The 21910-nt window shown below is 47.8% G+C and overlaps 1 protein-coding gene across 1 annotated transcript in view; it reads right to left on the minus strand.

Moving 5' to 3' along the window:
- Positions 1-8621: 8621 nt before the first annotated feature.
- Positions 8622-21910, minus strand: part of LOC138303549 (sulfotransferase 6B1-like) — a 116639-nt gene continuing 103350 nt past the window's right edge. The window contains exon 7 of the mRNA XM_069242790.1: positions 8622-8880. Coding sequence (XP_069098891.1) covers positions 8750-8880 — 131 coding nt within the window. The 3' untranslated portion in view covers positions 8622-8749. The remainder of the gene's footprint in view (positions 8881-21910) is intronic.

A 21910-nucleotide genomic window follows, 5' to 3' on the forward strand; every position in this document is an offset into this window, starting at 1 on the left:
TAGACGGAGTACGTCCTTATCCAAGATGGCGCAGTCTTCACTCTAGACGGAGTTCGTCCTCGTACGTATAGATACGGACTGCCCCTAATGCAGACGGCTCCACTGGAGAGGGAGCGTGTCATCCCCGGAGATGGCGTACGACCTCACTGGCGACGGTTGTGACCCTGTGGGAAAATGGTCCTACGGTTACCCGTTCAGACGCCAGGTACGGAGTGGGTGTGTTCGCTGCTCCCTCATCTAAAATGGCGGCTTTCACTGCAGGGCACAGCTGACGTCCTGACTCAATATGGCGCAGATCCTTACCCAAGATGGCCGCCGCCGTGCTAGTATTCGCGCAACGCGAAAGAAACAAAGAGCCGCGGCCGAGGCGGAGTGAGAGACGGCGGCGGCGGGGCCGGGGCGCAGGTGAGAGGGTGCCGGGCGGGGAGGAGCGGAGCTGACAGTCGGGGATAGGAGCCGGACAGTTAGTTCTGTTATTTGGAGTTGTGTAGCGCTTGAGCCTCCCGGAGGCCTCGCAGCGCTCGGATGCTGGGACGGCGGGGTGCAGCTCCCGGGGGGGGGGGTCGGAGGAGGGTCTGCTCTTGTGCCGTCGGGGCCGGACAGGGAACGAGTCTATTTTAATTTAGTTAATTTTAATTTAGGTTCAGGTTGTGATCGTCGGCAGCACCCCCTCAATGCTCATTCTTGTGATGCCCCTCCAAATAACGCTCCATTGTGTGACCCGAGTTCACGCAGTCCACGTTGTGTGATGCACGTACGGTCCTCGAGGCTTCGTGTGAATTTCCACCTCAGCTCCGCGATCCCGCTTCTGCTCTGTTGTCCATGAGAGGTTCGGCACCTCAAAACACCGGAGAGCAGGCCCCTCCGAACCGGGGCCACAAAAAGCCGTAATTCTTCCCCTGGTCCAGGCTGTGTGACGGGCCCTTACTCGCGAGGCAACATAGCTATTTTCAGATACCATTCCAAGATACTCATAGCACATCCCTTGGCACACTGTCAGTGTTCACCACCTGTTGGCAGCTTTCAGTTCTGGGACTCGAGGTGATTCCCTCTCCCGAAGGGTGAAGGGTGCAAGTGGCTCCAGTCCATGTAAGACGCCTCAGCCGGTGATGGCTTTGACTCAACAGCACATGGACGTGACACTACTTCTAACACTGTAAGTGTGGGCTGATGAATCCAACAGGGCTGGTTTACGGCAAGGGAGTACATTACACCCCCTTCCGAACTACCACCCTGATGACGTCAAACAACCGGCGCACGGAGCCAGAGCTTCCCTAGAAGCGCTCCCTTGACTCTTCCATCCAACCGTTTATCCATTCATCCTTCCACCCGCCCACCCCTTCACCCTTCTGTCCATTCATCCTTTCACCCATCCATCCACCCGTTCACCCTTCTGTCCATTCATCCTTTCACCCATCCATCCACCCTTCACCCTTCAGTCCATTCATCCTTTCACCCACCCACCCTTCACCCTTCTGTCCATTCATCCTTTCACCCATCCACCCACCCTTCACCCTTCTGTCCATTCATCCTTCCACCTGTCCACCCATCCCTTCACCCTTCTGTCCATTCATCCTTTCATCCATTCACCCACCCCTTCACCCTTCTGTCTATTCATCCTTTCACCCATCCATCCACCCCTTAGCCCTTCTGTCCATTCATCCTTTCACCCATCCATCCACCCCTTCACCCTTCTGTCCATCCATCCTTTTAGCCATCCACGCACCCTTTCACCCTTCTGTCCATTCATCCTTTACCATCCATCCACCCACCCCTTCACCCTTCTGACCATTCATCCTTTACCCATCCATCCATCCACGCCTTCACCCTTCTGACCATTCATCATTACCCATCCATCCTCCCATTCACCCGTCTGTCCATTCATTCTTTCACCCATCCACTCACCCTTCATCCTTCTGTCCATTCATCCTTTCACCCATCCACCCACCCCTTCACCTTTCTGTCCATTCATCCTTTCACCCATCCATCCAACCCTTCACCCTTCTGTCCATTCATCCTTTCACCCATCCACCCACCCCTTCACCCTTCTGTCCATTCATCCTTTCATCAATCCATCCTCCCCTTCACCCTTCTGTCCATTTATCCTTTCACTCATCCACACACCCCTTCACCCTTCTGTCCATTCATCATTTCACCCATCCTCCCCCTTCACCCTTGTCCATTCATCCTTTCACCCATTCACCCCTTCACCCTTCTGTCCATTCATCCTTTCACCCATCCATCTACCCCTTCACCCTTCTGTCCATTCATCCTTTACCCATCCATCCACTCCTTCACCCTTCTGTCCATTCATCCTTTGACCATCCATCCACCCCTTCACCCTTCTGTCCATTCATCCTTTCACCCATCCATCCACCTCTTCACCTTTCTGTCCATTCATCCTGTCACCCATCCATCCACCTATTCACCCTTCTGTCCAGTCATCCTTTCACCCATCCATCCACCCCTTCACCCTTCTGTCCATTCATCCTTCCACCCACCCCTTCACCCTTCTTTCCATTCATCCTTTCACCCATCCATCCACCCTTTCACCCTTCTGTCCATTCATCATTTCACACATCCACCCCTTCACCCTTCTGTCCATTCAATCTTTCACCCATCCATCCCCCTTCACCCTTGTGTCCATTCATCCTTTTACACATCCACCCCTTCACCCTTCTGTCCATTCATCCTTTCACTCATCCACCCACCCCTTCACCCTTCTGTCCATTCATCCGTTCACCCATCCTTCCACCCCTTCACCCTTCTGTCCATTCATCCTTTCACCCATCCAGCCCTTCACCCTTCTGTCCATTCATCCTTTACCATCCACCCACCCGTTCACCCTTCTGTCCATTCATCCTTCCACCAATCCCTTTACCCTTCTGTCCATTCACCCTTTCACCCATCCATCCGCCCCTTCACCCTTCTGTCCATTCATCCTTTCACCCATCCACCCCTTCACCCTTCTGTCCATTCATCCTTTCATCCACCCATCCACCCCTTCACCCTTCTGTCCATTCACCCTTTCACCCATCCACCGCCCCTTCACCCTTCTGTCCATTCATCCTTTCACCCATCCATCGACCCCTTCACCCTTCTGTCCATTCATCCTTTCACCCATCCATCTCCCCCTTCACCCTTCCGTCCATTCATCCCTTCACCCATCCACCCACCCCTTCACCCTTCGTCCATTCATCCTTTCATCCATCCATCCACCCCTTCACCCTTCTGGTCATTCATCCATCCCCCCATCCGCCCCCTTCACCCTTCTGTCCGTTCATTCATCCCCCACTCCTCCACCCTCCCTCCTTCCGTTCCTCTCCACACATCTCTCCTCCCTTATGTTCTCTCCTATTTCTTCTCTGCCGTCCTTCCGCTCTTTTATTCTTCTCTCCTCTTGCCTGATTGTTTCATGTTCTCAGCCCTTTGCACAATTATGATGTTTTGTCTGCAGAGTCGCAGTCAAAAGTGGCCATGAAGAAGCCATCCCCTCCAGAGGGGCTAAAGTGGGGTTCACACCCCCCACTTGCAGATGGATTGTCAGTTCCGAGGGGCCCTTACTGGCCTGGGCTTCACCGACTCTGGCGCCAGCCTCCGTTCCTGGGGTACGTACACTGTATCCTCAGGAGCCTAACACAGGCCCCCGCAGTCCGGAGCCCCAAGCTCCAGGGTGCTCCGCAGCACAGCCCCTATCCGGAGTGAGTCCGGAGGGTGCCCCCTCCATGTTGTGTGCAAGCGCCCCCCCACCCCGCCTATGCTTCCTATAAAGCCCCCCTGAAGCCCACCCTGCTCCTCAGGGTGTAATGGCCTTGTGTGCTGGGCTGCAGGTACCCCTTGTCCGGAGCTGGCCTGGTGTGTGCTGGGTATCTATGGTGTTATCACCTTATACCAGGTCCAGGTATCCCTCGTTAGTGTAGTGTAGTCCGCGTCTAGAAGCCAGGGCTCTCTAGGGGCAGCTGTGGATGAGCAGCCAGGGCTTATGTAGCAGACATGCAAAGCTCATCCAAAACCACGGTAGTCACACCGCACTTACACACATGGAAGAAACCACACAGTGGTACAAAAATAAAGGTACTTTATTTTAGTGACACAAGTACTAAAATACTAACTAGGCAACTCTCCACTAGGATGTAAGTAAACACACTATGACCCTCATTACGACCCTGGTGGTCGGTGTTAAAGCGGCATTAATACCGCCAACAGGCTGGCGGTAAAAAAACAATGGGATTTTGACCCTGGCGGTAAACGCCATCACAGACAGCCACTTTAACACACCGGCCGCTGGGCTGGAGACTTCAGTCTCCAGACGGGTGGCCGTCACAAGACCACCCTCGGGATTACGACCCGGCCTACCGCCATGGTTTTTGTGCAAATTTTACCGCCATGAAAACCATGGCACTAGGCACTATCAGTGCCAGGGAATCTCTTTCCTGGCACTGATATGGGTCTCCCCGCCCCCTCCACCTCCCCAGAGTTCTCCCCCACCCTCCCTCTCCTGCCCCCCGCACATATACACACCCACACACACACCCACACATGTACACATGCATACCCATCACCACCCACGCATGCACACATACATACCAACACCAACATACCTTGTCGCACACACGCATTCACAACACACAACATACTCTCACATTCAGTCATTCACGCACGCATTCAACGCGACTCACGCCCGCATGCACGCATACCAAAACATGCCCCCCCCCCCACATACACACAACACCACCCACCCCCTCTCCTGTCGGACAACCTGACTTACCTGCTTGCAGGGGGTCCTCCGACTGGAGACGGTCCGCGGCGCTGCTGTCAGCAGCAGCGTCCGCCAGCAAAACACCGCCAGGCCGTATCATTGGTCATGATACAGTCAGCAGTGTTTTGCTAGCGTGGCGGTGCTGCTGTCAGCAGCGCCGCCTTTACGCCATCCGCTGCCATGACCATCGGGGGTATTCCGCCGGCATTCTGGTGGTATACTGTCGGCGGTCATAATATGCGTAGACGGCTGGTAGCCACGGCGGCAGCATGTTGGCGGCCGTCGCTGTGGCGGTAGGCAGCAGTTACTGCCAAAGTTATAATGAGGGCCTATTTATGTACAGTAACAATCAGTAACAGGCATAAAAAGCAACAGAAAACTCTGAGAAGAAATATGCAATACTGAAGGCCTAGGGGGAGACCAAACCATATACTCAGAAAGTGGAATGCGAAGGTCGGGTCCCCCACCCAAGGAAGTGGAATCGGTAGAGGGGAGCTGGAGATACTAGGAAACCCCAAAGTTGAGTACTAGAGAGCCTCTCAGCGACCAGAAGGAAAGAGGTAAGTTATTGGTTCTACCCATACCAACCCACAGGACTTCAGAGAAGGATATTTTTAAGACTCAGACAAGTCTGCAAGAAACTAAAGGTGGATCCTGGAAGAGGCAGACCTGGAAAAGAAGGGGACCAAGTCCAGTTAATGTTGGGGTGTCCGGTGGTGGCAGGAGCCACTGCCCACCAGTCTGGGGATGCAGGAGTTGGTCGACTGTGAGATGAAGACAGTCAGCAATGCAGCATTGGAGCAGATAAAGAGTTCCTGGGTGATGCAGTTGATGTCCCACATCGGATGAAGGATTGCAGGCAGTCTGTGGTGTGGAAAAAACACCAACAAGCCTTCGCAAAGGCAAATGTTGCAGCTAGTGGAAAAATGGAGCTGCGGGGGACCCAACCCACGGGGAAGTCGCAGGCGACCCTCAGCAGTGCAGAGAGTCCAAGATGGGCCCTTACTGGCCTGCACCCTCAGGCAAGGAGCCCAGGAGTCGCAGAGAGGCCTACTCAGCACACCTGAGAAAACTTCCCACGTCACAGGAGAAGCACGCAGAGGGCTGTGCATCACAGGGAAGAGTGCTGGAGGCGGCGGCTACATGGAGCCTGAAGATCCCTTGGAGGAGATGCCAACAAGCTATGGTAGCTACAAGAGACACAGTGCAAGCGGATACTGTCCTGCGTGGGAAGGCAAGGGCTTACCTTCACCAAAGTTGGACAGCAGGTAGAGAGGACCAAGGAGGCCACTCCTGATCACCACCCGTGATGCAGAATCCACACAGCTCAGGATGAGAGGAGATCCACGCAGCCGGTCGTCGTTACAGTTGGAGTAAAGGAGTCTCTTCCCTGCATCCGCAGGCACCAAGGGAGATTCCTTACTGCTTCTTGTGCAGGCTAAAGACTTGCTGACCTCAGAGGAAGCACAGCCGGGGAAATGTTGCAGTTGCTGGAAGGAGCCGGAGAAACAATGTTGCAGAGCAGAGTTGTCGCTGCAGCTGCAGATTGTAGGTTCCTGTGGGGTCCTGTTGTGGTACCAGTGTCCAGAAGTTGAAGTAAACGATGCAGAGGATTCCTGCTGGAGTCTTCCACGTCGAATCCGAGGACCCACCCAGAGGAAGACCCTAAATAACCCTGGAAAGGGGATTGGTCACCTAGCCAGGTGACCACCTATCAGGAGGGGGCTATGATGTCACCTGCCTCACCTGGCCACTCAGATGTTCCCAGAGGCCTCTGCCCACCTTGGATTCAAGATGGCAGAATCAAGGGGCCCTCTGGAGGAGCTCTGGGCACCACCCCTGGGGTGGTGATGGACAGGGGAGTGGTTACTCCCCTTTACGTTGTCCAGTTTTGTGCCAGAGCAGGGACTGGGGGTCCCTGAACCGGTGGAGACTGGTTTATGCAAGGAGGGCACCAAATGTGCCCCTCAAAGCCTACCAGTGGCTTGGGGAGGCAAACCCTCCTAGGCCATGTAACACCTGTTTCCAAAGGTAGAGGATGTTACCCCCCTGTCCCAAAGGAAATCCTTTGTATTTCCTTCCTGGACTTGAGCTGGTCAAGCAGCAGGAGGGCAGAAACCCGTCTGAGCGGTGACAGCAGCGTGGGCTGCCTGGAAACCCCCAGAAGGCTGGTAGGAGCAAAGCTGGGGGTCCGCCGAGGAGCCCCCAGAGGGCATGGAATCATAAACCAATACTGGCAACAGTATTGGGGTATAATTCATACATGTTTGATACCGAACATGCCTAGGTCCAAAGTTACCATTATGTAGCTGGACATAGGTAGTGACCTATGTCCGGTACACGCGTAAAATGGTGTCCCTGCAATCACGAAGTCCATGAAACTGGAGCTGGAGTTCGTGGGGGCACCTCTGCTCATGAAGGGGTGCCCTCACAAACAGGTACCTCCACCCTGCCCTCTGGGCTAGGAGGGTCTAATATAGGGGTGACTTATAGTGACCTGGTGCAGTGACCTGAAGTGAAACGAGTGCATCCACCTCTTAACGCAGGCTGCAATGGCAGGCCTGCAGGCATATTTTACAAGGGCTTCCATGGGTGGCATAATACATGCTGCAGTCCATGGTGAACCTCTGATGCCCTAATGCCATGGGTACCTGGGTCCTGTATACTAGGGATTTATAACAGGGCACAGTATGCCAAATGTGTGGTGTTTGCGGTCCAAGCAACTAAGTTTAAAGGGCAAAAGCACAATCACTGGGGTCCTGGTTAGCAGGAACCCAGTCCATACAGTCAAAACATACTGACAACAGGCAAAAAGTGGGGATAAGCATGGCAAAAAGAGGGTATTTTCCTACACCCCTTCTCCAACACTGTGTATTCAGCCACTGAACCCCACAAACCCCTACAGATCCTTGTTGCAATGACAACAACCAGCTCACAGAATATGACCTACTAACTCGATTACCTGAGGGACCCTGGATGAGATAAGTCACATTGGCACATAAAAAATATCGAGGACCAAAATATCAGGAAGGTAGGAGCAAATAGAGAAGTATAGATGTACTATTCTTGACAAGACATCTACCTACCTTGAAGATATATACATCATTAAGGGACATGTATGTGGTGTTATATGTAATAAAACTTTACTTACTTATAAAAAATTATCTTCGCAATATTTTTGTCCTCGATATTCTTGACACAATATTTTGTCCCACAATATATTTGGTTCTGATTTTCTAACTAAACACCTGCAATCCCTAAGGAGAAAAGGTTCTATCTTGGTGTAACGAAAATTTGCATCCTGAGATTTTTGTCAACACTTTAGAAACTGCAGCTGAACTGATAAAAATTTCTGCAAAAACCCACTTTGAGCCAAAGATTCTTAATCTTAAAAACATTTTGACTAATGGCGACTCAAGTGAAGCCCTTATGCGTGCTGTCTTGAACATTCCCAGATTTCAATAGATTCTTTGGTAAAAAAGTGATGATCTTATGAGAAGTTGACAACATTTGAAACATACAAGTGGAAGACATGTAAACTTTACAGGTGAAAATGTAAACTTTGCTTAACCCTAGTTTAATGCCGCAGAGTACCACGAAGAAGTCAGCATGCGATGCCCAACACTCTCTTGGAGAACGTACTGAACAAGAAATGAGGGTTTGCAAAGTGCGTCTAAGACCACCTTGTTGTATTTGACTGATATCAAGGGCAAGCAGTCCGAGTGAACCTCACAGGTACCCCTTCCTTAAAGGGAGTCAGAAACTGGATTTTCTAGAACGGTTTTTTCTTTTCATAATGAAATAATTTTTCAAACTATAGATAAAAGGTTCCAAATTATTAATAAAACAAGTACAGTAGCTGTATTCTCAAAATGTATTTATTCACCAAATAAATGATCTTAACATAAAATAAATTCTCAATATAGATCTAATTCAGGCAAGGCATGGTTTTGGACTAATGACGTCAAAAGACAGTGTTGAAATGAATGTTTAGCTCTTGCAGTGAACTCTATAATTCATCAGTTCTCCAAGTTTAGTTCCTCCTAAACACTCTTCAAATTTTGCATCCATCTCCTGGCTTTGAGCTTCAGAGAAATAGTTTTTCCAGTCTCCGACATCACCTGTACATGAAAAAACAATTAATATTTTCCGTTGGCAGGTGTACTTACAACACTGAATAACAGCAGACATGCTGGTACACAAAGAGCCTGATTTACAGTTTGGCGGATGGGGTTACTATGTCACAAACGTGATGAATATCCCATCCACGTATTATGATCCCATTATATCCTAAGGGAATTGTAATATGGCGGACTGGATCTCCGTCACATTTGTGATTGAGTAACCCATCCACCAAACTCTAAATCAGGCCCAGAGCATTACTTCATTGTGGGCTAAAATTAAGAAATATTTTATGCGTTTGGTCCTTTTTCCTATAAAACAGACAATCATTGTACATTTCCTATGGCATGTCAATGACATGACACTAGCTCATTGTGAAGATAAAACAACATGCATAAGGCCAGTCCCAGGGCTCCAGCAGGGAAACTCAATTTTTTAAAATTTCCTAACTGAAGATCCCCTTTTTCTGTTAAAATGTGGAATTCGACACAAAGCACCGGCAAAAATGAGACACAGAGGTAAATAATTGGCACAAGAAAACAGTGAAGAAAAAAAGAGGAATTAGAGTGGAGACAGAGTAGAGGGTATGGGTTGAGAAATTAGGGTATAGTTAGGGGAAGAGGTTTGAGAGTTGGGTGATGCACTAGGGTACAGGCCCTAAGGTCTAGATCTAGAGGTACTAGACTGAGGTCCTAGGGTTTAGATCTAGAGGTACAAGAGTATGTGGAAGGGCTGAGATCCTAGGATCTAGAGGTACTAGAGGACAGGAAGGGACTGAGGTCCTAGGGTATAGATCTATAGATACAGGCAGGGATTGAGGTACTAGGGTATTGATCTAAGGGTACTAGAGAATGGGCGGAGACCAAGGTCCTAGGATCTAGATCACAGGTACTAGAGTACAGGCAGGAACTGAGGTCCTAGTGTCTAGATCTAATGGTATTAGAGTACAGACAGGGACAGAGTTCCTAAGGTCTAGAGGTACTAAAGTACAGACACGGTCTAAGGTCCTAGGATCTAGAGGTACTAGAGTACAGGCAGGAACTAAGGTCCTAGGGTCTAGATCTAGAGGTTCAAGAGTACAGGGAGGGGATGAGATCGTAGGATCTAGAGGTAGAGGTCCCACAGTACAGGCAGGGACTAAAGTCCTAGGGTCTGGATCAGAGGACTACAGTACAGCGAGGGGCTGAGGTCCTACGCTCTAGAGCTAGAGGTACAGGCAGAGATTGAGGTACTAGGGTCTAGATCTAGAGGCACTGGAGTATAGTTAGGACTGAGGCGGAGATCCTAGGATCTAGATCTAGAGGTACTAGAGTACAGGAAAGGACTGAGGTCCTAGGGCATAGATCTATAGATACAGGCAGGGATTGAGGTACTAAGGTATTGATCTAAAGGTACTAGAGAATGGGCGGAGACCAAGGTCCTAGGATCTAGATCACAGGTACTAGATTATAGGCAGGGACTGAGGTCCTAGGGTCTAGATCTAGAGGTACTAGGGTACAGGCAGGGACTGAGGTCCCAAGGTCTAGGTCTAGAGGTGCTAGAGTAGAGGCAGGGACTGAGGTCCTAGGGTCTAGATATAGATCTAGATGCACTAGGGTACAGGCAGGGACTGAGGTCCTAAGGGCTAGATCTAGAGGTGCTAGTGTAGAGGCAGGGACTGTGGTCCTAGGGTCTAGATCAGAGGTACTAAAGTACATGGAGGGGCTGAGGTCCCAGGGTCTAGATCTAGAGGTACTAGAGTACAGGCAGGGACTGAGGTCCTAAGGTCTAGATCTAGAGGTGCTAGAGTAAAGGCAGGGACTTGGGCCCTAGGGTCTAGATCTAGAGGTACTAAAGTACAGGGAGGGGCTGATGTCCTAGGGTCTAGATCTAAAGGTACAAGAGTACAGGGAGGGACTGAGGTACTAGGGTATAGATCTAAAGGTACTAGTGTACAGGCAGGGACTAAGGTTGTAGGGTCTAGATTTAAAGTACAGGCAGGGACCGAGGTACTAGGGTCTAGATCTAGAGGTACTAGAGTACAAGCAGGGACTGAGGTATTAGGGTCTAGATCTAGCGGTACAAGCAGGGATTGTGGTACTAGGGTATAGGGATTTGGGTATACGCAGGTGCTTAGGCAGAGGTAGAGGAACTACAGTAGGTACCTGGACATATGAGCATTGTAAAGGTGCTAAAGTGTAGGACGTTTTGAAGAATTAGGGAGTAGGAAGGACAGAAATACTAGGAATGGGTAGCCTGAGACACACTGTGCTGGTATAGATACTAGGGTACAGGAGCAGCTAGAGAGGGTCAAGGGTATGTCGATTTAGTAGGGTATTGGCAGTGTGAGAGGTACTAGGGGACAGGAGGGGGGAGTACTGGGGTACTGGCAGAGGTACTAGGATACAGGCAATGATAGAGGAACTAGGGTAGTGTCTGTTGCTCTAGTACTAGGGTACATGGGCACAGGTAAAGGTACCTAAAGTGTAGTAATGGGTGGAGGTAGGGTGTAGTAAAGGGCAGTGTTACTAGGGTGTAGGTAGCCCTCGGGCTTGGGTAGAGCTACTGAAGTACAGGATCAGGGGAAGAGTGTGGAGGTAGCTAGAGTTAGTAGGATACGGCACAGGTAGAGGTACTATGGGGGTAAGGTAGAAGGGTATGGGCATGAGGTGCTAGGGCATGGGTGGGGTGAAGGTACCAAAGTGTAGTCAAGGGTAGCAGTACCAGGATGTAATAAGGGACAGAAGTATCAGGATAAAGGAGACAGGGTGTGGGTAGATTATACTAGGATAAAGGAGCAGGGGTACAGGCTCCAGGGTACATTGATTTGGTAGGGTATGGAGTGGGTAGATGTACTAGGGGATAGGCAAGGGTTGAGGTACAAAGGCACAAGCAGAGAAAGATACATGGGCAGGGGAAAGGGTATGTTAGACCTGACAGCTTTACGGTGGTCATCCCCCAACGTTTTGCTGCCTCCTTCCACTTTTTGACACTGTTTTTGCTGGTTTTAGGGCTCTGCACACATTACCACTGCTACCCAGTGATATAGTGCATGTGCTCTCTCCCTACAAACATGGTAACATTGGCTCATACCCAATTTGCATTTTTGATTTACTTATAAGTCCCTAGTAAAGTGCACTACATGTGCCATGGGCTTGTAAATTAAATGCTACTAGTGGTCCCTTGAGCCACGGCTGACGAGCCTTGGGAGGCACCTGTGCGTCATGAGAGGTACATAAACCTGAGAAAACATTTGGCGGCATTTCAAGCAAGCCCCTATACCATGCTGCTCCCTGCTGATGATGGGCTAAACCCAGAAACACGTGTACAGGGATAAACAGCACTTGCTGCGCCTACAGAGGTGAAAGACTTTATTACTTTCGGAATGGACTACGAATTCGACTGCATTTCCCATGATGCATTGGGGTTGGACTTTGTTGCTGGAGTGTAGGCAGTGTGCTCCCTTTCTTTGTAATTTTGTCTTTGGACGGCTCCCTTGAGCCACGGCTGACGAGCCTTGGGAGGCACCTGTGCGTCATGAGAGGTACATAAACCTGAGAAAACATTTGGCGGCATTTCAAGCAAGCCCCTATACCATGCTGCTCCCTGCTGATGATGGGCTAAACCCAGAAACACGTGTACAGGGATAAACAGCACTTGCTGCGCCTACAGAGGTGAAAGACTTTATTACTTTCGGAATGGACTACGAATTCGACTGCATTTCCCATGATGCATTGGGGTTGGACTTTGTTGCTGGAGTGTAGGCAGTGTGCTCCCTTTCTTTGTAATTTTGTCTTTGGACGGCTCCCTTGAGCCACGGCTGACGAGCCTTGGGAGGCACCTGTGCGTCATGAGAGGTACATAAACCTGAGAAAACATTTGGCGGCATTTCAAGCAAGCCCCTATACCATGCTGCTCCCTGCTGATGATGGGCTAAACCCAGAAACACGTGTACAGGGATAAACAGCACTTGCTGCGCCTACAGAGGTGAAAGACTTTATTACTTTCGGAATGGACTACGAATTCGACTGCATTTCCCATGATGCATTGGGGTTGGACTTTGTTGCTGGAGTGTAGGCAGTGTGCTCCCTTTCTTTGTAATTTTGTCTTTGGACGGCTCCCTTGAGCCACGGCTGACGAGCCTTGGGAGGCACCTGTGCGTCATGAGAGGTACATAAACCTGAGAAAACATTTGGCGGCATTTCAAGCAAGCCCCTATACCATGCTGCTCCCTGCTGATGATGGGCTAAACCCAGAAACACGTGTACAGGGATAAACAGCACTTGCTGCGCCTACAGAGGTGAAAGACTTTATTACTTTCGGAATGGACTACGAATTCGACTGCATTTCCCATGATGCATTGGGGTTGGACTTTGTTGCTGGAGTGTAGGCAGTGTGCTCCCTTTCTTTGTAATTTTGTCTTTGGACGGCTCCCTTGAGCCACGGCTGACGAGCCTTGGGAGGCACCTGTGCGTCATGAGAGGTACATAAACCTGAGAAAACATTTGGCGGCATTTCAAGCAAGCCCCTATACCATGCTGCTCCCTGCTGATGATGGGCTAAACCCAGAAACACGTGTACAGGGATAAACAGCACTTGCTGCGCCTACAGAGGTGAAAGACTTTATTACTTTCGGAATGGACTACGAATTCGACTGCATTTCCCATGATGCATTGGGGTTGGACTTTGTTGCTGGAGTGTAGGCAGTGTGCTCCCTTTCTTTGTAATTTTGTCCTGCAGCACTGATTGTGCCACCCACATAAGTAGCCCCTTAACCATGTCTCAGTCCTGTTATTGGAAAGCTTGTGTGTGCAGTTTCACTGCCACTTCGACCTGGCATTTAAAAGTACTTGCAAAGCCCTAGATTCCCCTTTCTCTACATATAAGTCACCCCTAAGGTAAGCCCTACGTAACCCATAGGGCAGGGTGCTATGTAAGTAAAAGGCAGGAATTGTACATATGTGTTTTATATGTCCTGGTAGTGGAAAACTGCTAAATTTGTTTTCCACTACTGTGAGGCCCGCTCTTTTCATAGACTAGCATTAGAACTGCCCTCATTTACTTTTGAGTAGTAGATTCTGATCTGAAAGGGGTAACCAGGTCATATTTAGTATGGCCAGAATGGTAATACAAAATCCTGATTATTGGTGAGGTTGGATTTAATATTACTATTTTAGAAATGCCACTTTTAGAAAGTGAGCATTTCTCTGCACTTAAAACCATCTGTGCCTTCTAGCCTGTCTCCAATCAACATCTGGTCTGTGCTGGTTTACAGCTCCCTTGTACATTTCATCCAAACAACCACAAATACAGGACACTCAGTCATATCCGTATTCATCTGCATACTGAATGGGTCTTCCTGGGCTGGAAGGGTGGAGGGCCTGACACATTTCAAAGGCCAGTGGCCTGCCCTCACACAATAGACTGATACCCCGACACTGGGACCCTGGCAGACAGGACTGGACTGAAAGGGGAACATGTGCACTTCTAAACATTTGAAGTCTCCCCCACTGCAATAGCGTGTTTGGGTATATAAACTGGATCTCTGACCCCACCAACTCAGACACTTATGGACCTACACCTACACCATGTCAGAGGAGCTGCCTGGCTGCCCAAAGGACTAATCTGGACTGCTTTGCTAAGAAGAACTGCTGCCCTGCTGTTGCCCCGCTACTCTGCTGGCCTCTGCCTTTGCTGGAAGGACTCAGCCTTCCCCCAAAAGTGCTTTCCATGGGCTTGGATTGAGCTTGCCTCCTGTTTCTAAAGTTTCAGGGCCAACAAAGACTTCACCTCCTTGTGCATCGAAAATCGATGCAATGCCTGCCGAAATCGACTCGAAGCCTGCATTGCGACTGAGAAATCGCCACACAGCCAACTGGACCGACTCAGTCCGACTTCCAGACTGGAAATTCGATCTAGCGCCTGCCTTGTGACAGAAATATTAGATGCATCTCCTACCGGATCGACGCAGCGCCTGTGCCTTCGTCCAGCGCGTCAAGGATTTTCACGCATCGTCCCTGGATGTCAAAATATCCCCTCACCACAGTGAGGAACCAAGGCTGCGGGCCCAAAAACGATGCAAATCCCTTTCAGCATGAAAAGAAATGACGCATCGTCTGTGCCGTGTTGGAAAATCCAACGCAACACCTTATTTTTCCAAGCATCTCCTCCTCTGTGGTATCTGTGAGTCATTATTTTTGACGCACACCAGGTACTCTGTTCATTTCTTAGGATTGAGACTCTTTTAAACCTTTTAAAAGTGATATTTCAACATGGGCTTATTGGATCTTTGTCGTTTTCACCTTATTTTATTCAGATAAATATAATATATTTTTCTAAACCTGTGTGGTATATTTTGTGGTGTTTTCACTGTGTTACTGTATGATTTATTGCACAAATACTTTACACTTTGCCTTCTAAGTTAAGCCTGACTGCTCAGTGCCAAGCTACCAGAGGGTGGTCACAGGATAATTTGGATTGTGTGTGATTTACCCTGACTAGGATTGTGATCCCTACTTGGACAAGGGTATATAACTCTGTCAACTAGAGACCCCATTTCTAGCAGGGTACTAAAGTGTAGTCAAGAGTAAAAGTTCTAGGGTATCGGCAGGGTTTTAGGTTCTCAGGGAAAGGCTGCATTAGAGCTACTTTGGCACAGTAGCTTGGTTGAGAAATCAAGGGTGGGAGATTGAGTAGGGTATAGGCAGAGGTAGCAGAACTAGGATATGGGTTGGAGAAAAGGTACACGGGCATCAGCAGCAGCAGAGGGTATAGGTAAAGAAAAAATACAGTTGAGTGAGAAGAGGCAGGACCTGGGATATGAATAGGGATAAAGAAAGAGAAGAGGGTGGTGATGGTGAAACATTTTGAGAGGGAGCACCATTACCCAGAAAGAGCGAGTAATGGATAGAGGATTCTGTCTCAAACAAAACAGAGAAGACAAGGAAGGTAAAGAAAGAAGTACGGGTAACCCACTGAGAGGGAAACATGGAAAGGACACACAGAAAGGTTCACATTATTCGATCTCTTGATTCTGCTTGAAGCTCCCACAGTGACATTTATTAGCAATAGTATCCTTGTCCATCACCTTCCTCAGCCAGCAGCAACAATCACTTTTCAGAACCTTGCACCCTCACAACTCCACCTGAGAAGGTCACTAAGATTCCATAGAACACAACACACATGTCTCTAATTGCGACTCATGGAGTAGAGCAGAGGAAAACAGGATCTCTGCTTCAAATCAGACCCACTTAACTGCTGTGGTAAGAATGTTCACTTACAAATACACTAAAGCATTGTCTAAGAGAACATGGCTGAGACCCAGACCCGAGACACACTAGGAAGGGAAAACAGATGACACTAAGAGCCATACCGACCCAGCACACAACACATCTTGCCCGTATGGAAGAACCTTAACAGGAGCACAATCACATAAGGTAATGCACTAATAAAAGCTTCATCAAACAGTCGAGACCCATCAACAGCAAATAAACTGAACACAGGAGCAACATGCTAACTAATATTGTTTACACACAGTTGAAGTCAAAAACGTGCTTGAAAAGTATGACGAAGGCTGAACAATGTTCAAGCACAATGCTTTAACCAAACCGGGTGCTTCGAAGCCCAACAGATGGTTACTTCCACAAATACATTTTCTAAATAGTGGCACACATATCCTCAACTTTCACTCACAGAAGTTGCCAGGGGCCTTCCACACCCAGACTGTCAGTTCCCTGAGAATGTTTATGGCCAATCCGGACTACAACACTCTTATTCCACCACTTAGCACCAGATACATCAACAGCTGACTCAAACATTTTGCAAGACATCTTTTGCTTAAACGTAATGTCACCCTTGATACCATGTATAAGCTTGATCTGAACTCTGTCACTAACTCGAAAATCCCTCATCTTCACACAGTGCAGGGAATTAGAACACAGCTTAACCTGTGTTTTTTACCTTTAACCCAGCTCTGCCCTCACATACATCACTACCTGACTCTTTGGAACAGAAACACAGCCAGTAGGGCTCTAGTAAAGTTCCAGTAGTCTTTTCCCACTTCAATGCTTTGAAAGGAGCAACACCTATGGTGAAATGAGGGAGTGGAATGACAGGACCTCAAAAATACTAGAACCACCTCTTCAACAGGTTATCTCCTGGCTACTGCCAATCTGACACAACCATAAATTATCCTATTGGCCCTTTCACCTAATCCACTCTCCTGGGGATGGTATAAACTTATTTTGCAAGGCTGAATTCCTGTCTCTTCAAGAGCTTCCTTCTTTAATGAGATGTAAATTGTGACCAGAGTCTTAGGAAGGCCATTATGAACAAAAAGTTCCATTGGAAACATGGATATCAGATGGTCTCACAAACTTGATTTCTATCCTTTTGGACCTGTAACATATTAAAACAAGGGCAAACCTTAGATCTGAATGCTGCTAATGCTAAGGCCACAAGAGGTCAAATATCACTTTCTCCCAAACACATTTTGGAACCTTCATCGAAACCATGGGTGGTGTGCTGGTGAAAAGATTAGTGTCAGTTACTCTACTGGTTGCACTTCCTCAAACCTGCTCCATATTTCTGTACATCTTTAGCAACCAATATGTTTCAAGTAAACTCTTCTTGTTCGACATCATCCCTGAATGTCCAATGTTCATCAGGTTGACAAGCATGCTTCTTAGCTTTGAAGAAGTAACTAGCTTTTGCCCTTTGAGAAGAATCACTTTTTCTAGATAGATTACTCTGATGCTACCTTAATACAACTTTGTAAATCTCCACATAAGAACTTCTCTTTTGACCAGCCTACTTTGACAAGCTTCAAAGTTCTCTGGATAATACAAATAGAAGACACTGCTCTGTGAGACAAGTTGTGTTCTCAGTCTCAATGGAGGGAACTAAACATTCAACATCTTCCCGCTCTTCTTCATCAGCTACTGGGATTAATGAAAGTAAGGCAGCTTTCTGCTGTACCTACCAGGAATGGGCCCCAGTTCAAAGTCATACTTCAACAACTTAGTACCTCATCTCACCCATCTGACCGTCACTCTCCTGAAAAGAGAATCTGGCCTGCGCTATATGTACCATATCTGCTCACACAGGAGCTGATTCACTCAGTAAGTCGCCACTGGTCAGCATTGTCGAAGGACACAAATGTCACAGGAAGGCTCAAGTGTTTTTAACTGTGATTCATGGAGAGAGGCAGAGGAAAACAGGAATGCTGCTTCACATTGGACCCACTCTTCTGCTGTGATAAGAATGCTCACTTACATACAGTATAAAACAGTCTATATAAGAACACAGCTTAAACATACGGATAAGACACAGTAATAGCCCTATTGAGAGTCATGCAGAACAAAATGAACACATGTTTTCATGTGAAAAAAATAAAGTAGGGTGTAAATTGAGAAAATATGGCGCTAAGGGTGCCAATCTACCCTGAGTATATTAAGGGGAACCTCATGAGGGAACACACCCTACCCTCTGAGGAAAAACATCCTCAAACTTAAGGAATTAGCACCACAGCACGCTCAGAAATAAAACGTATATTTCATACGGGCGTACTATGAAATACACGTTTTATTTCTGAGCGTGCTGTGGTCCTTTATTGATGTTTGTTACCCTTTTAGGTACGCGGTGAACCCGGAAGTATATTTACTTCCGGGTTCGGAGACGCGCGAGTAGCGCACTCGCATAGCGTCCGTACTCGTAGACGCAGCTTACCATAATATTGGAAGATTTAGACTAACGGGGTGAGTTGTTTGCTTTAACTAGGTTATTGAAGCTATGATAAATAGTTACTGTGAGAAGTGACGCACTAGCTTAATGCTGAGTGACCAAGGATAATACTTTGGTTGATGTGTGAATTTAAATAATTACTGCACAACTTTAAAAGACTTGTCTCGGTCATTCTCTGACTGGTTGTTCTATTTGTTGTTCTTGTTTGGACACAAGAATGCACATCTACTACATATTGATTCTAGAAATCTTTAAAGATTGGAAGCTGGAACGTAGTTAGTCTTGACTATTTTTGAATTAATTTTCTATTTTGACAGTTGATTGGATTTTACGTTGAAACACGACTAGTGTTGCAAGTATATCTGGATTGGAGTAACTTATATCATCGATTGCATCTAGAATAGTAATAAATTAATAAGGTATTCTTGTCAGTGTATTTTTCGATTGGTGACACTTTGTTGCACTTTGGGTGGCATGGATTTTTGTGTCATACTTGGAATGAGGATGGTTTTGCACTTACACATAGCATGTTGGAGGTTGTTTGTGATGTGTTGATGATTAGTTATATTTTTTACAAAAAAAAAATTTTGGGGGCCTTGGGTGTTTTGAGCACTTGTTTTCTTACTTATTTTTGGTGATTGATTATTGAGATTGCACTTCCCTTGGGTTTAATATACATTCACCATGGATTCGATGATTGAGCATTTTGGTTTTTTAACTTATTCTATTGTATTGTATTCTATTATTTCTAGCCCTGAAGAAGTCGTAAGGGATATAAAAACTTCCCAAGACGAAACACGTGTTGGCTGGAATAATAAATCCTGTGGACTGTATACTTTTGACGGGAAGCGCAAGGAGGTCACTGGAGGCGTGTCGAGGGCAGGAGCCCTTTAAATTTCTAATCGCGCTCCCGCCGTCGCGGGAAGCGCAAGGAGGTCACTGGAGGCGTGTTGAGGGCAGGAGCCCTTTAAATTTCTAATCGCGCTCCCGCCGTCTCGGGAAGCGCAAGGAGGTCACTGGAGGCGTGTTGAGGGCAGGAGCCCTTTAAATTTCTAATCGCGCTCCCGCCGTCGCGGGAAGCGCAAGGAGGTCACTGGAGGCGTGTCGAGGGCAGGAGCCCTTTAAATTTCTAATCGCGCTCCCGCCATCGCGGGAAGCGCAAGGAGGTCACTGGAGGCGTGTCGAGGGCAGGAGCCCTTTAAATTTCTAATCGCGCTCCCGCCGTCACGGGACGCGCCCGGGCGAAGCCCGGGCCAAGGGCGGGCCCGTCCTTGCCCGTCCGTGCCAGGAAGAGGCAGGGCAGGGCCACCCCCCTGACATTCATCCAAAGTTGCATGGACATGCCAATCTACACGTATGGCTGCCTGAAGGTACTGTTTTGAAACTTACTCCTAAATAGGTCCTTTTATAGAGGGCCTTTGGACCGTATTCTCCACCTATTGTTGCGACGCTCTTTCCATTACCCGATAAATACTGGAGTGGGGACAGGCTGGGCCTCTGCCTTTTTTTTTTTCTTTTTCTCTAACTGGCAATAGGTCTGCTTAGTTCTATAGTGGCAGCTCAATCCATGGGAAAACGCAAGGCATCAGAACCCCCAAGGGGAAAGATTAATTCTGTAAAAAAACTTATGAATGCGGGTGAGAACTGCACGATAGCTGAAATAGACGATCTTATTGAGGAGGTAGAGTCACTACTATGCAGTAGGACCACTATTCGGGAGGGCCCCGACAAAAAGATTACCTCCTATTACGCGAAGAAAATCAAACCAGTGGAAGATAAAGCGATAGAGATCGTTTCCCAGCAAGAGGGGGAGGCACCATCTGATGTCAGGACTGTTAGCCCTAGGGTTGCTGCAACTAGACCCTTGCACCTATGCACCATTGATAATGGTAGGAAGAAGAGCCATATCCAGGAGTGCGAAGTTAGGTGCTCCAATAAATATACAGTCTTGGCAGAACTTGATAGTAGTAACATACAGAATGCACAAGAGGGGGAACCCGTGGATGAATTACACCCATATATCCCAACTGTACAGCTAGATAGTGAAAGGATCACTCCTTTCAATTCAGAACCAGGGAACCCTCTAAAAAATAAAACAAGATCTATAGCAGATCTTTATGATCTAATCACCGGATTAATCCAGGAAGTTAGGGATTTGAAACTTGAAGTCAGAACCTTAACAGATATTGTGGAAAAGGAGGGGGGTAGGGGCACCAATAGAGGCCAATGCGAAAGGGAGTCCCCCCCCCATATCACCCCATCTACAAGGTAGATCCACATATCCTCAAAATTCGATTACTAACCCTAACCTTACCCCAGCTACAGCCAAGATTGTACAACAACCACAGGGATGCACGATAGGGGTCAATGTGGAACATATTGGTTCACGCAATTCCCAGAGAAGAAATTATAGTAACTTATGCCAAGGAACAGGGAAACCACAAAGAGATCCCCGCTTGGTAAAAGGACCCCAAAAAGGAATTTTGGAACTTACTTTGAACTCCTATCCCCAAGCATCTAATGATTATAACAAAAACACCATATGGAACCCATACTCTGAGGAGGATAGGTCTCCTACTAGGATCAATGTTGTTCATCTGTTAAATGTTCCAAAATTACCCTTAAATAGCAGAGAAGATGAGGACTCCTTAAAAAATAAGCTTATACATTGGATCAGGGCTAAAAGACACTGTTTATCCATAATTCGATCAGATATTAGGGGGGCAGAAAGAATCCCTGGAGAGAGGGGGAAACCTGACGTTATTGCATTAACACTCAAGGATGGAAGATTAATCAGAGGTTTGATTGACATGGAACAGAGAACCCCCGCCCCTAATTCCAATGCCATGAGGTTTAGCTTGGATCCATTAACTACCAAACTTCGAGCACAAAGGCATAAACTTAACCACAATGAGGGACTGCAAAAGAGAAACTATGATCCAAACCTTGAGAGAGTAGATTGACTAATCCAGATAGATCAGGCACAAGTGGAACCCAATGGGGACCAAATAGTAGGGGAGCCCCATGAAGGGATTGATCTCCATGCTATAGGGGCAGGGAGCGCAGTGGAGCCTTTGTATGGTAGGAAAAATTTAACAACTCACCCGAGCCATACTCTCAATGCCACAAGCCTAAACGGAAGGGGTCCTATCACCATGATTTCATGGAATGTAGCTGGCTTAAAAAACAAGCTTATAGACCCCGAATGGCAGGACTATATTGATCGACACCATGTCTGTCTCTTCCAGGAGACGTGGCTTAAAGATCCACCGTATAAAGTAGGATATAAAACCTACTTTATCAGTGCAA

Source organism: Pleurodeles waltl, chromosome 7 (assembly GCF_031143425.1).
Source record: "Pleurodeles waltl isolate 20211129_DDA chromosome 7, aPleWal1.hap1.20221129, whole genome shotgun sequence".
NCBI classification, from domain to species: Eukaryota; Metazoa; Chordata; class Amphibia; order Caudata; family Salamandridae; genus Pleurodeles; species Pleurodeles waltl.